This window comes from Salvia splendens, chromosome 17, assembly GCF_004379255.2.
Source record: "Salvia splendens isolate huo1 chromosome 17, SspV2, whole genome shotgun sequence".
NCBI classification, from domain to species: domain Eukaryota; kingdom Viridiplantae; phylum Streptophyta; class Magnoliopsida; order Lamiales; family Lamiaceae; genus Salvia; species Salvia splendens.
In genome coordinates, this window is record NC_056048.1 from 4,810,065 (window position 1) to 4,824,229 (window position 14,165).

Consider the following 14,165-nt stretch of genomic DNA (forward strand, 5'->3'; position numbering starts at 1 on the left):
TTTTTAATTGCTAAGGTTTGTAATTATTAATTTCTGAATGAACAATGATTTTTTTGGGAATTATAGTTATTCAACGTTTTCAACTTTAAGAGTCAAATAGTTTAAAATTGTGAATAGTGCAATATAATGTTTGTGTCTTAAGTGAGACATTTAGAGTTATAGGAGTTGTGGCATGCCGCAAAGAAAAAAAGGAGAATGATGACGTGGACGGAATTCGAGGCTCGGCCCCGGACGGGATTGAGGATGCCCTTGAATGGTATAATCCCACATGTCAGCCCAAAAATATTGCTAGAAAACCTTTCTTATCTCGTGGTGGGCCAAATACATTGATTTCCATTTCCATCGCAATAGAGCTGCAATTCTCCATTGCAGTAATTCGCAAGCCTAAATCCACTTCTACTACGAGTATTTTGTTTCTTCTCAAAATTACCCTCCCAATTCCCATTTTTACGAAATGTTCTTCATTCATTCTGCATTATCAACCTTCATTTTAAATGCCTTTTCCGTTTCTCTCTTTTACCGCGATCAAACTAAGAAATTTACCGCCCCATTGAGTCGGAGTATATCATAATTTAAGTGCCTTTTGGAAAATTGAGCTAGCTCCAGATCGGATGCGCTCTTTGATCGAACCCGCAGAGATCTCTCTGTAATCCTCTCCATCGGAGTCCCCGTGGCTCTGATTGTTGCTCAATTATCTTCGAGGATTCGATCTTTCTCCCGTGGAAAAATCGGAAATTGGACGAGTTGGAAGCGAGGATTAAACGTTTCATTTCAATTCCGCTTTTTTTTATGTGAGTACAGTTTAATTTTCTGCGTTGTGATGTTGATTTGTAGATTATAGGTTTATTTTGTCCATATTTTGACTTTCTTTGCTGCTTAGGGTTCGGTAGTGAATGCTCACTTTGAATTGGCTTCTTGTAACCCTTCAATTTTCAAATTGGTTTCAATTTCCTACTTTATTTCAAGTATACTTGAATTTTCAATTCGAAAAATGTTTTCTTTATTTGTTTTCGGCCTTTTGAGTTATTGGTCAAGATTTTAATGTTTGAATTGATGCTTTCTGTTGGGGTGCTTATGTTAATGTTTAGTTCGTAGGTATTTTTCAGTTTCTGGGATGGTTGGAGATTGTGCATGCAATCTAATTATAATTTTTAGTTACTTTCCTTGTAGTTACCTGGTAACTGAAGTTGGATAAATGTCATATCAAGTGGAAGAAATGGATTATGCGCCTGCTGACTATGAAATGGGAGAAGTAGAAGAAGATATGTATTTTGCTGGTCGAATAATGGGAGGGGACACAGAATCTGAGGATGAGGATGAACATGATAATTTGGTTGGTTCAATAGCACCTTCAAATTTTATGATTGTTGATATCACTATAATCTTTTCAATTGTTATTGCCTGTTGGTTTTATACTTTTATTATTGGCGATATGTGATAACTTGAATGTTGGATTAGGACAATAAGATCACTGATACATCGGCTGCTGAGGCTCGGAGAGGGAAGGATATCCAAGGAATTCCATGGGAGAGGCTAAGCATAACTAGGGAGAAGTATAGACAGACTAGACTAGAACAGTACAAGAATTATGAGAATGTACTCCACTCCGGTGAGGAATCAGAAAAGGTAATAATTAGTCTTATATGGTAGCTGAACAGAGTTAGATTGCTTTTGTGCTTCTAGAAAATGTATAAACTATTGTTTTATTGATTCTAAAAGTGGTACTAACTTTTGTGGGTTTTTTAGGAATGCAAAGTAACTAGGAAAGGTGGAGCATATTATGAATTCTGGCAGAACACCAGATCAGTAAAATCAACCATTCTTCATTTTCAGGTAATTGGTTGTGTTCCTCTTTGATGTTTGATGTTTGCTGTTTGCTGTTCGCTGTTCTTTCTAATGACCGTAAGTGCTTGGTACCAGCTAAATAATTGGATTGAACATTATGTCTTTGATCTTCTTTTCTGTTCGGGCTGAGAGTAAAATTGAATTTGAAGTGTACAAATGTACAATGATGTAATGATCTTCTGCCTCCATGACGAGTTTTCTCATGTTAGATGTGTTTGGATGTGCGTCCTGATTTGTTACAGAACATTTGACAAAGTTAAAATGTTAAATGTAAAGCTAAATAGATGGCCACTGCCACTGGCACAATACTATGATTCTCCACTTTTCTTGTAAATCCAGTTTCACAATGAGATTCAATTAGATGCATAAGAACATGCTATGCATAATCATGAATATTTTAAAAATATCTGGTGAGCATCGTTGCTTTTCTTTTTGGAGATACCATATATAAGTGTTATCAATCTCGTATGGCGGCTTATGGCGGTTCGCCTAAAAACTGCCACAGGGATATGGCGTATTAGTATGGCGGATATGGCGGTCAATAATTAAATAAATAAAATAATACTTATTATTCATACATAATTCAAAAATTGAAAAATAACAAAAATATAACATCTAAAACTCTTAAAACAATTAATAAAGCATAAAATACAGCTCTAACATCCATGTTTCTTGCATAATGCCCCATTCCTAAATGCAGTACACACGCAATGTTGTCAAATGGCGGATATGGCGGTGCTATGGCAGCGCCATGTTGCTATGGCATTTCCACCACAGAACGCCATGCCATAGCACCATGGCGCCGCCATATCCGCTATTTGATAACATTGCCATATATTGAGCATCATTGTTGGTTATATTTATGTTGAATACATGTTTTCTGAGTTTCTGCCTGTTAACTGTTATTGCAGTTGAGGAACCTCGTTTGGTCAACGTCAAAGCATGATGTTTACCTCATGTCGCATTACTCAATAATTCATTGGTCTTCATTAAGTTCCAAAAAGACTGAAGTTCTTAATGTCTCTGGGCATGTGGCTCCATCAGAGGTACACCTCTTCCTAAATGATCATTTGTTTAGTAATTAAAGTTTGGGCTTCATGCTTCCTTTTTATGTACTCCATAATTTTGCTGACTTGTGTATCTCTTTTTATAGAAACACCCTGGAAGCCTACTAGAAGGATTTACTCAAACTCAAGTAAGTACTCTGGCTGTCTGTGACAATTTGTTGATTGCTGGGGGATTCCAGGGTGAGCTCATTTGCAAGGTAATTCTCTCCCATGAAAGCTTTATTATTTTTCTGCTTTGCCTTCTGCTCGGATTGAATTTTCATATTATGCAATTTACTACTAATAGTTGTGTTATTGGCTGTTATAGTATAACCTTGATTGTTTTTTTTTTCTCAAAAATTTGAGGCTCTGCTCAATCTGTGCTTGTTAAGTATCTTCCACTGGTTTGCAGATCATATGCATGCTGAGATGCTAGTGTACTGAGGATGCATACTGTGTTTATGTTTTGAATCTTTCTTTTGTCTCTTTATTGTTGAACGGATTTTCCTTTGTGATGCAGTATCTAGATAGACCTGGTGTTAGCTTTTGCACAAGGACAACTTATGATGATAATGCTATCACAAATGCAATTGAGATCTATGATGGTCCAAGGTTAGCTTTATTCTCAACTTATATTATGCCTTTGATAGCCTCTGGACCAGGAATTTATATATTCTATGATGTTTTACATTCACCAATCATATTCTGGAACTTATTCGTTTGAAATGCTTTCAGTGGCGCTGTTCATTTCACAGCATCAAATAATGATTGTGGAGTGCGGGATTTTGATTTGGAAAAATTTCAGCTTGTTAGACATTTCTCTTACCCGTTTCCTGTAAATGTAAGTTCAGTTTGTTATAGCTTATAAATGTGCTATAATTGGATAAAAGTTCCACGCATTGACATTTTATTTTCAAATTGTTAGAACTTGTGATATCTTTTGTGGACAATACAGAAAAAACTGACTAGCTACTTCACAAAACTTGCCAGAGTTAGAAAGATACAGTTATATCGTCTAGGGAACCTGTTTGATCATGTTGCTAAAATATATTGTATTTTGTCTGCTCTGTCATTATATAAATCACACTCCTGAAAGTTTGAATGGTTATCTTTTGAAGACTGGTTAACGTACTGTAAAGTTACTTCTCCACAGTTACTTCTGTGATATATTGTTCTTGGGTCGAGTTCACATTAGCTGTGGTGTGTTAGATGCATGGCCATAGTTTCATATGCTGTACAAGATTATTCCTCTTATGAAGTTGCTATCTTGGACATATATTCAAGTGGTTTTAGCATGTAGAAGATTGTGGAAGAAGTACTTTGATTAACAAAATGCTATAATTATGAGATTTATGTGCTAAACATTGTATTGTATCTGTGTGTGGACATGCTCTTTTATTTAGTCTGCCTCCCATGTGTTTGTGCATGCGAGATGTTGCTGTGGTATATATATGCACAAGGATGACCCGATGATTTTCTTTACAGCACACTTCTCTAAGTCCGGATAACAAGATTATTGCTATTGTTGGCGACAATCCTGTCGGGATGCTCGTTGATTCACAAACTGGGAAGGTAGCATATTTTAGTTCTTTTATCAATTGCTATTAGCCACTAAGAACATAGGCAATCATAACGCAGAATGTCTTGGTTGTTTTTTTTTTTTTGCTGTGGATGAGGTCGTGCTTTTATTTGATGATATTATATTTTGGTGCTATACCTTTTTTTTTGTAGACCATCGGGTCTCTTCGTGGGCATTTGGACTTCTCCTTTGCCTCTGCTTGGCATCCAAATGGCTACATGTTTGCTACGGGGAACCAGGACAAAACATGCCGAGTCTGGGATGCTCGAAACCTATCAAAGTCAGTTGCTGTACTGAAAGGAAATCTGGGGGCCATTCGATCCATCCGATTCACATCCGATGGCCAGTTCATGGCCATGGCCGAACCAGCTGACTTTGTTCACGTGTATGATGTGCAAAATGGTTTTGAGAAAGAGCAAGAGATTGACTTTTTTGGTGAGATATCTGGAGTTTCTTTCAGCCCTGATACTGAATCCCTATTCATTGGGGTATGGGATCGCACCTACGGTAGCCTTCTTCAATACAACCGGTGTAGAAACCATTCATATCTCGACTCCTTAATGTGAATATCTTGGATTTCTTCGTCGATTGTTGAGGAGAAACAATGTAGCATCTCTCTGGCCACCTGGAAGAGGTCTGGTCTGAAGATGGGTCAGTGTGTGCTGTATCTTGGACCAACTGTTGTGTCATCAAATAACACCAACCGGTGACGGAGCAGTATATATAAGGTGCCTTGAATGTTTTATGATGCTGCCTCAAGTTGAATCAAGGCTAGTCCTGTCTGGAAATGTCATTTGGTGATGTGTATATGAAAAATTCAATTTGTACCATTTAACTTTTTTTTTTGGGAGTAAAGAATGCTGACTGTCTGCGATTAGTGTTCATTGTTTTTATCTGTTAACCGCGATTAGTGTTCATTGTTTTTATCTGTTAACCTTAATGAATGTGAAGCCTCAATATACGGCCATTCCTTCGGGGAAAAGCCTCAGGCGGATGCGGATGCATTGCTTAACAGTCTGTTGGCCGGATGATCGGTGCATCTGCCCTAATTGAACTCATTATCACACTTGTTCATCTCATTTAGGGTATATTAATCACAATTATGATGTAATTAGGGTGGATGCATCTAGATCCTGATATGCATTTCTTGTAATGGTTGGAGTATGAGACCAGAACAATGCAAAGTTGGAATATAGTAGTACTACTATGAATGTGAAATTCTGATAACTCAAAATTCCACATTTGCTCAAGTTGTGCAACATCACACCTCTCATCCTGCAACTCACCATCATCCCACAGAGAGCCATCTAGAGCTCAAGTTCTCTCTCTCGAGTGACCCGTCGTACTCCTCCACCGTGTGGAAGGTCAGGCTCCTCTTCCCGTCTTTGAAATCCGGCATGTCCTCTTGCAGCTTTTGGAGCGTGTGAATAGGCAGGGCTCTCTGCATTCATACCACCTAATGGACCTGCCTTGATTGAATATGCTCAACTTTAACACTCCTTTTGGTAAATAGGTCTGAGCACACTCTATATTAGTTGTCTTTTTACAGTTTTCAAATGAATAAATGTAGATGAAGGATAGAAATATCGGTTTTATAGAACTATAGGGTGAATACATTGATAAAACTTTTGAGTGTTTTTTTAAACTAATGTTTTTGGTTCTTGATTTTATGTTTTGTTTAAAAGCTACTACTATCTTCCTGATTTTTCTGAATATATGTCTCATTTTCGACTACAAGCCAATTGATATGCACATCAAATTGAAAATCATGAAAAATGCATAATTTGAGGTTGATATGTAAATTCTACAATTTGGCTTTGATAGTAATACAAGTTAATGGAGTATTTGCTTGAGCAAATGTGGAATTGAAACTCAATTTAATCAATATTTAGCTTGATGATAAGCTCAAGCTCCTTCCTTTTGTCATTAACTTAGCTCGATTATATAATATTTTATAATTTATAGTAGTAAATAAATGAAAAGAGAGAAATATTTTACAAGAAAATGGTGTGTCCAATAACACTGTAGAAGAAAATAATACCAGTTCGGAAAGCGCTTGGGACGAAAGTGACGATCTTTCACCACCACCACCATGACCATTACGATTGTAATGGTATGAATTCATAACTTAGTAAGCATGATTATGATTCTTTTATCTTATATACTGATTGCTAATTTGTGCATCTATTTTGTTAATCCTAAATTAATGACAAAATGATGGACTCACTATTTTGTATCCAACATTCACTTCAATTGGTATCAGAACCAAAATCTATGGCGTTATTGTAAATATATTGATGAGGCTTATGATTGAATTCTTCCATATTCCTAAGATATACCCCAATAGTATTTTCCAACTTTAACATAGATATAAGGGATAGGTGGGACTAGTCACAAAAACTAGACTCAAACATGATTTTGATGGTGAGAATAGAAATGGAAAGAAAGTGTAGAGAGCAATGAGGGCAACCCTAGTCTACTTCTGCCAAGACTAGCACTCCGTTGGCTCTACTATTTATGGCTACACCTACCATAAATGCATACATTTACTTGACTTAACTAAGGAAGAAAATCAAACAACCTACAAATAGAAATTTGGATAATAATCTCATTATGGAGATGCTCTCAAAAGAGTCTTCAAAATAACATTCATCAAAGTGTTTCAAATGACAAACCCTACTAAAAGTCTATATATAGTAGCCTTCAGAACAAAGAAAAGAAATACAACTTAAAAGGGTCAAACCTAGTTCGAGCACACACCTACCCGGTTCGGGTGGACCGTGCACAAGGGATACCCAGTCCGGGTGGACCCGCTATAATATTATGTTTTAATCCTGTGATATTATGCTCTGGTCCTTGTCGTGTCGTGTTAAGCTAAATTGTATAGTAACTTATAATCATTAACAATATGACTGCCAATTTTTGCATTACACGATAGCACGAACACCCACGAAATTATTAGGTTGAGACCTGATAAGAATCCGATGATTTCAAATTGGGTTAGAGTTTAGCCTTATTGGATTAGATCGATATCAGGTTGATCCGATAACCACTCAATCCACGCAATTTGGTAGCCCTAGTTAATTGAGTTTTGCAAGTTGTTTATCAATCAAAATTGTGAAATAGGAGTGGTGCACCGTGCACGGTGTCTGGTGGGCGTAACGCCTAATCCATTAATTTGTTATGGTATGTTGGTTCGTTTGCATGTGCCTAGTTTCTTCGCATTAATCCAATTTCCCAGAATAGCCAAAGGAATAAATCGCAAATTACAATATTTGTTGGTCTTTTTCATAATTTGTGTCATGACTTATATAGTTATTGTTGGAAAGAAATCAAAGAACCAAATCACAAGCAAATATTCACGGAGATATGAAATTAATTGTAATTACCGTGCAATAAGGAAACGAGTACTAGGGTAAATCTTACCATATTTTGTAGAGGCTCCTCCCTATATAGAACATTGTAAATCCGTGACAATACTTAGAATTGAATAAAAAGAAAGCCTTTTAACATGGCATCAGAGCAAGGCTCAGAAATAATTTCATCATAGCCTTTGTTTACCTCTCTCGACCTAAAGGCAGATTAAGCCATGGCCGACGAAACCAAACCCCCAGTTCAAGACGACCACAAGCTACGGGTCAGCAAGAATGTGACCGTGGCAGTAAAGCTCAACGGGACGAATTACTCCATATGGAGCCGACTCATAAAGATCCAAATCGGGAGTAGACGAGTACTCCGCCACATCAACGGCAGCCCGCCACCACCCGAACCAGGGGCGGCTGGCTACACGGAGTGGGAGGAGACGGATTTAATCGTCTTCTCATGGATCCTTGACAATATCGAGACCGATATTGTCATCGACTTTGCTCACCACCAAACGGCGGAGGCGCTATGGAAGAGCCTAGCCGTGACTTTCGAAGCCACTTCGGATCCGTTCCTGCTATTCGACCTGGAGGAGAAGGCGGAAAACATTAAACAAGGAGAACAAAGTCTCGAGACGTATTGGCGACACCTACACGGAACCTGGATCGACGTGGACCGGTGTCAAGAAAAACCGGTCACGTGCTGTGACAAAGGAGTAGGGCAGTTCCGGAAATACATCGAGACACGCCGGCTATTCAAGTTTTTGACCGGCCTCAATCCAAAGTACGACCAGATGAAACGAGAAGTCCTCAAGGATCAACCATGGCCCTCAGCGGAGGTTGCATACGGCTGGATTAGACGAGAAGCCGCACGGCTAAGAATTATGCCGGCAACAAACATCAACTCCAACACCGGTGCAATCAACGACGCTATATCATCATCGGGCAACGTCGGGCTCGGTTTTTCGGCCCGAAACCAGCAGCAACGAAGCGGACCACCACAATACCGAACGGGAACGCCAAATGCCCCAAACCGCCGGCCATTTAAGCCCGACAAATCGAAGCTTTGGTGTTCTCACTGCGGAAAGCACAAGCACACCAAGGAGTCGTGCTTTCTTCTCGTCGGTTTTCCGGATTGGTGGGATGAGAACCAGAAATCCAAGGCGAGATTGGCTATTGGAGTAACCGAGAACGATGGAGGTATGCTCCCAGCGACCGGAGCGGGCAACTCCGAGGCCACCAGCACTCACGGCCGACCGGAAACGAGAGGCGGGGCGGCTGGGGAAGCAGCGGTCGCGGAATACAGAGGAGGCGGCGAGAGATTTGGAGGTACCGGGTTAGGGTTCTTTAACCCTAACCCCCTTTCACTCTCTACACTTAAGTCTCCCAAAACATTAAAATTGCATAATTTACCCCATACTTTCCAATTAGGCCCCCAGATTCATGATACCTTGCAATTAGGCTCCCAGAAACCTGGAAATACGAAAAACACCCTCCCAAATTCGAAAAACGCATTTATTAGCCCTAATTACTTTGCGCCCCTTGAAAACACACATATTGCCTGCATGGCGAAAAATTCGCAGTGTAATACGGGTAGTGAGTGGATTTTTGATTGTGGGGCCACAGATACTATGACTCATGAAAGGAAAGATTTTTCTGTTTTTGATGGGACAATTAAAAGCCAGATTCAAACTGCTGATGGTGAATTTACGTCTGTGCATGGAAGTGGAACTATTGAAATTACTCCGAGTCTGAAACTTAAGAATTGTCTCTATGTGCCAAAATTGTCTCACAAATTGATGTCTATTAGTCACGTGACTAAAGAGCTGAATTGTACTCTACTGATGCACCCGAATTTCTGTGTGTTACAGGATATCAGGACGAGGAGGATAATTGGGCGTGGCACTGAGCGTCAAGGACTCTATTATGTGGACGAGATAGCTCATCAAGGTGGCGCTGCGATGCTTGCTCACGGATCTGCTAGTAGGGAAGCTTGGTTGTGGCACCGAAGATTGGGTCATCCATCCGCGGGTTATTTTAAATTGCTTTTTCCCAAATTTTCGCATTTAAAAGACATTTCTTGTGAATCGTGTGTTTTTGCTAAGAATCATAGACAGTCGTTTAAATCCAATGATACACGAGTAAAAAACATTTTTTCTCTAGTTCATGCTGATGTGTGGGGCCCTGCGCCTATTAATGGTGATCATGGTTTTAAATATTTCCTTCTGTTTGTTGATGATTGCACACGTATGACCTGGGTGTATTTTCTGCGAAATAAATCTGAAGTGTTTGAAAAATTTGTCATATTTTTTAAAATGATTCAAACACAATTTCACAAAACAGTGTCAATCCTTAGGTCGGATAACGGGAGGGAATTTGTCAACAAAGACATGGAATTTTTTTTTAAAAAACACGGGTTAGTGCACCAAACCTCATGTCCTTATACGCCAGAACAAAATGGGGTAGCTGAGAGAAAAAATAGAATTCTTCTTGAAATAACTAGAGCTTTGTTTTTTGATTCCAATGTCCCCAAATTTCTTTGGCCGGAGGCAGTAGCTACCTCGGTCTATCTGGTAAACCGTCTTCCCACCAAAGTGCTTGATATGAAAACACCTCTCCAAGTCCTCACGAAACAAACAAAGGTCCCTGAACCCCTCACTCTTCCGCTCAAAATCTTTGGCTGTTCTGTCTATGTGCATATCCCAAAACACGAACGAACTAAATTTTCTGCCTGCGCTGTAAAATGTGTCTTTCTTGGGTATGGGATAAATCAGAAAGGATATAGGTGCTATGATCCGTCATCTAGGAAAATAATCACCACTATGAATTGCAATTTTCTTGAGTCCGAGTATTTTTACCAAACCCAGCTTCGGGGTCAGGGGGAGAATGATGAAGTTAGGAATAGCCTAGGAAATGTAAATGGACCCCCAAGTTGGTTGGTGCCTCAATTAAGCAACTCCACCGTGGAACCAACAGAACAAGCTAGCGTCACCGCCGAGCAGGTCATGTCTGCTGTAGAACCTCCTCAGCCAACCGCGCCTCCATCCAATCCTCCTCCAGTGATATCTGAGGTAACTCCTGAATCCGATCCTGAGAATACATCTATTACCGCTGACAATTCTGACACAGAGGAAGTCACTGCCGTCGATGGAGACACTGGCCGGTATATTCTTCCTCACCGCAGTACTCGAGGAGTTCCGCCAAGGAGGTACAGTCCGGAGAAGATCGGGGCTAAAAGCAGATACTCAGTAGCCAACCTTGCTAAAGCCAATCTCACCGAAATGGCTAAAGCATTCACGGCCGCCCTATATGAAGAAGAAGAGATACCTCAAACAGCAGAAGAGGCTATGCAGATACCCCATTGGAGGAAAGCAATGATGGTGGAAATGAATGCCCTGACAAAAAGTGAAACATGGGACATATGTACCAAACCAGAAGGAGTGCGAGCCGTAGGATGCAGATGGGTCTTCACCATTAAGAGGAGACCTGATGGATCGATTGAAAGATACAAGGCGAGGTTAGTAGCTAAGGGGTACACTCAGACCTATGGGGTTGACTATGCAGAGACGTTCTCCCCAGTAGCCAAAATGAACACGATCCGAGTCCTGTTCTCTATTGCGGCCAACAAGGAGTGGCCCCTTCACCAGTTCGACGTTACTAATGCATTTCTACATGGAGAACTTTCAAAGCCAATATATATGGAAGCCCCACCAGGGTTCTCTGAAGATTTCAAGGGCGGACAAGTGTGTAAACTCAAGAAGACGCTATATGGATTGAAACAATCTCCTCGAGCATGGTTTGGGAGATTCACCGAAGTGATGAAGAAGTATGGGTACAAACAGAGTAACTCTGATCACACTCTGTTTCTAAAGAAGAGGGGAGGAAAGATCACCTGCCTGATCATCTACGTGAATGATATGATCCTCACCGGCGACGATGAGGAAGAAATCAAGATGTTAAGGCAGAACCTGTTCTCAGAGTTTCAGATGAAGGATCTCGGATTACTAAAGTATTTTCTGGGAATTGAGGTGTTGAGATCGAAGAAGGGGATCTTCATTAACCAAAGGAAGTATGTGCTCGACCTGCTAGCGGAAACGGGGATGCTGGACTGCAAGCCAGCAGATACTCCTATGGTGCAGAATCATGGGCTACAGATAGTAGAAGGAGCAGAACCTACTCATCGTACGAGATACCAACGCTTGGTTGGTAAGCTGATCTACTTGTCTCATACAAGGCCTGACATTGCATACGCAGTTGGAGTTGTGAGTCAATTCATGCACAAACCTCAGGCAGCTCATTGGGAAGCAGCAATGCGGATCGTTCGATACCTAAAAGGAACTCCGGGGCATGGGGCGATGTTTAAGAAACATGGTCATATGGACATATACGGATTTACAGATGCTGACTGGGCTGGAAACCCGAATGATCGAAAGTCAACCGCAGGGTACTTCACATTCGTTGGTGGAAATTTGGTCACCTGGCGAAGCAAGAAACAAAAGGTGGTAGCATTGTCAAGTGCTGAAGCAGAATTCCGAGGGATCAAAAGTGGATTGACTGAGATCCTGTGGTTAAAGAGGCTAATGACCGAGTTGGAGTTGGTAACTTCGGGACCCTGCAAACTGTTCTGTGATAACAAGGCAGCTATCAGTATATCTGAGAACCCAGTACAGCATGATCGAACGAAGCATGTTGAGGTCGATCGACACTTCATCAAAGACAACATTGAAGCCAAAATTGTGGAACTACCGTTTGTCAGATCAGAAGACCAGCTAGCTGATATCCTCACCAAAGCAGTGGACTCTCGAAGCTTTCACGAAGTATTGGGCAAGTTAAGCTTGGATGATCCCCTCACTTAACTTGAGGGGGAGTGTTGGAAAGAAATCAAAGAAGAACCAAATCACAAGCAAATATTCACGGAGATATGAAATTAATTGTAATTACCGTGCAATAAGGAAACGAGTACTAGGGTAAATCTTACCATATTTTGTAGAGGCTCCTCCCTATATAGAACATTGTAAATCCGTGACAATACTTAGAATTGAATAAAAAGAAAGCCTTTTAACAGTTATATGTCTGTTTCCAAAAAAATGCTATCAACCTTTAGTAATATTTTATACGATAAATGTATTTTTATTCTGGAAATGTCATACTTTAAAAAAATGAAAATGACTACATCGGTTTACTTTAATATAAACGTATATTTTAAATTATTAAAAAACAAATTGAATTGTAATTCTATAAAATATTAGTACTACTACCTAATGCTCATGAGCTTCTACTTTCGAAGTGACAATTTAGATGTATGTATCTTGATATCGGACTAAAGCTGACATCATTTAAAAATGTATTGAAATTAATATATCACTAACTAAACCAAAATTCAATCAAATTATGAAAAATAATATTAATATTAATATATCATTGATCAACGTAAATCAAAATTCAATCAAACTATGAAATATAAGATATCAACATTCATCCTGTTAATCTGAACGTGAGGTATAATTGCCACGAAAAAATATGATTGTTTCACCTAGATCATTTAAATTGCCACGAGCATCTAATGTAAATCTCAATATTAATAATTATGGATTATCTAATGTTAAGTGTGCTTGTAAGACTAAGGACTGAGGATGTTCTCACGCATGAAATAGATTATTTTGTCCACAACCGCTTCAAGCTAACAAGAATGAAATGTTTGTCTCATAAGGTGGCGTTCGGTTGTCATGACTAATATCATGAGACTATCCATCTAGGATTAAGTTGTGGGATTATTTTAGTTGGAGGGATGAGGCTATGACTAATTATCATGAGACTATCCATCTAGAATTAAGTTGAAGGGTTCAATCTTATGAACCAAACATGATACATATTTAATCATGATATTTAATCTTGCTAACCAAACACCCCCTAATAGTACTAGTATGTTATTACCCCCACACTTTTAAAAGAACAATATACTTGCATTTGATTCTCTAAGTGCTGCGTTTTGATGCACAACATAGATCCTAGTACGTCTAATTATCTATAGGTTCGGGAACCACAAGTCTTATCACATTCTTAGAGTTCGAATAATGACTCTTTATAATGACTCAAACTCTCGATTTATTAATTGAAATGAAATATTTTACCCATTGAAATGTGCTTCGAACGAATGCGCTCTAAGTCTTAGTAACCTTAATTAGTAAAAAAATAATCCTAAATCAGTAGTATAAAAATAATCGTTCAATGGTATAATCCCACGTGTTTCTTATCTTGCGGTGGACCAAATTCATTGATTTCCATCGCAAAACAGCTGCAAATCTCCATTGCAGTAAATAGTAAGCCTAAATC

At 39.3% G+C, this 14,165-nt stretch overlaps 1 protein-coding gene across 3 annotated transcripts; it reads left to right on the plus strand.

The window, feature by feature from the left end:
• Positions 1-340: 340 nt before the first annotated feature.
• On the plus strand, positions 341-5,347 carry LOC121775070 (uncharacterized WD repeat-containing protein C2A9.03-like). 3 transcript variants are annotated; one of them, XM_042172035.1, is made up of 10 exons: positions 341-791; positions 1,156-1,333; positions 1,468-1,626; positions 1,747-1,833; positions 2,757-2,891; positions 2,999-3,109; positions 3,412-3,503; positions 3,627-3,732; positions 4,377-4,463; positions 4,623-5,347. In XM_042172035.1, exons 2-10 carry the CDS (start codon positions 1,196-1,198, stop codon positions 5,034-5,036), a joined length of 1,329 nt encoding a protein of 442 aa, XP_042027969.1. In that variant the 5' UTR covers positions 341-791; positions 1,156-1,195; the 3' UTR covers positions 5,037-5,347. The 3 variants fall into 3 exon arrangements, with proteins under 3 accessions (XP_042027969.1, XP_042027967.1, XP_042027968.1); XM_042172033.1 differs by having other exon boundaries at positions 346-791; positions 1,459-1,626; XM_042172034.1 differs by having other exon boundaries at positions 346-791; positions 1,171-1,333; positions 1,459-1,626.
• Positions 5,348-14,165: the final 8,818 nt, after the last annotated feature.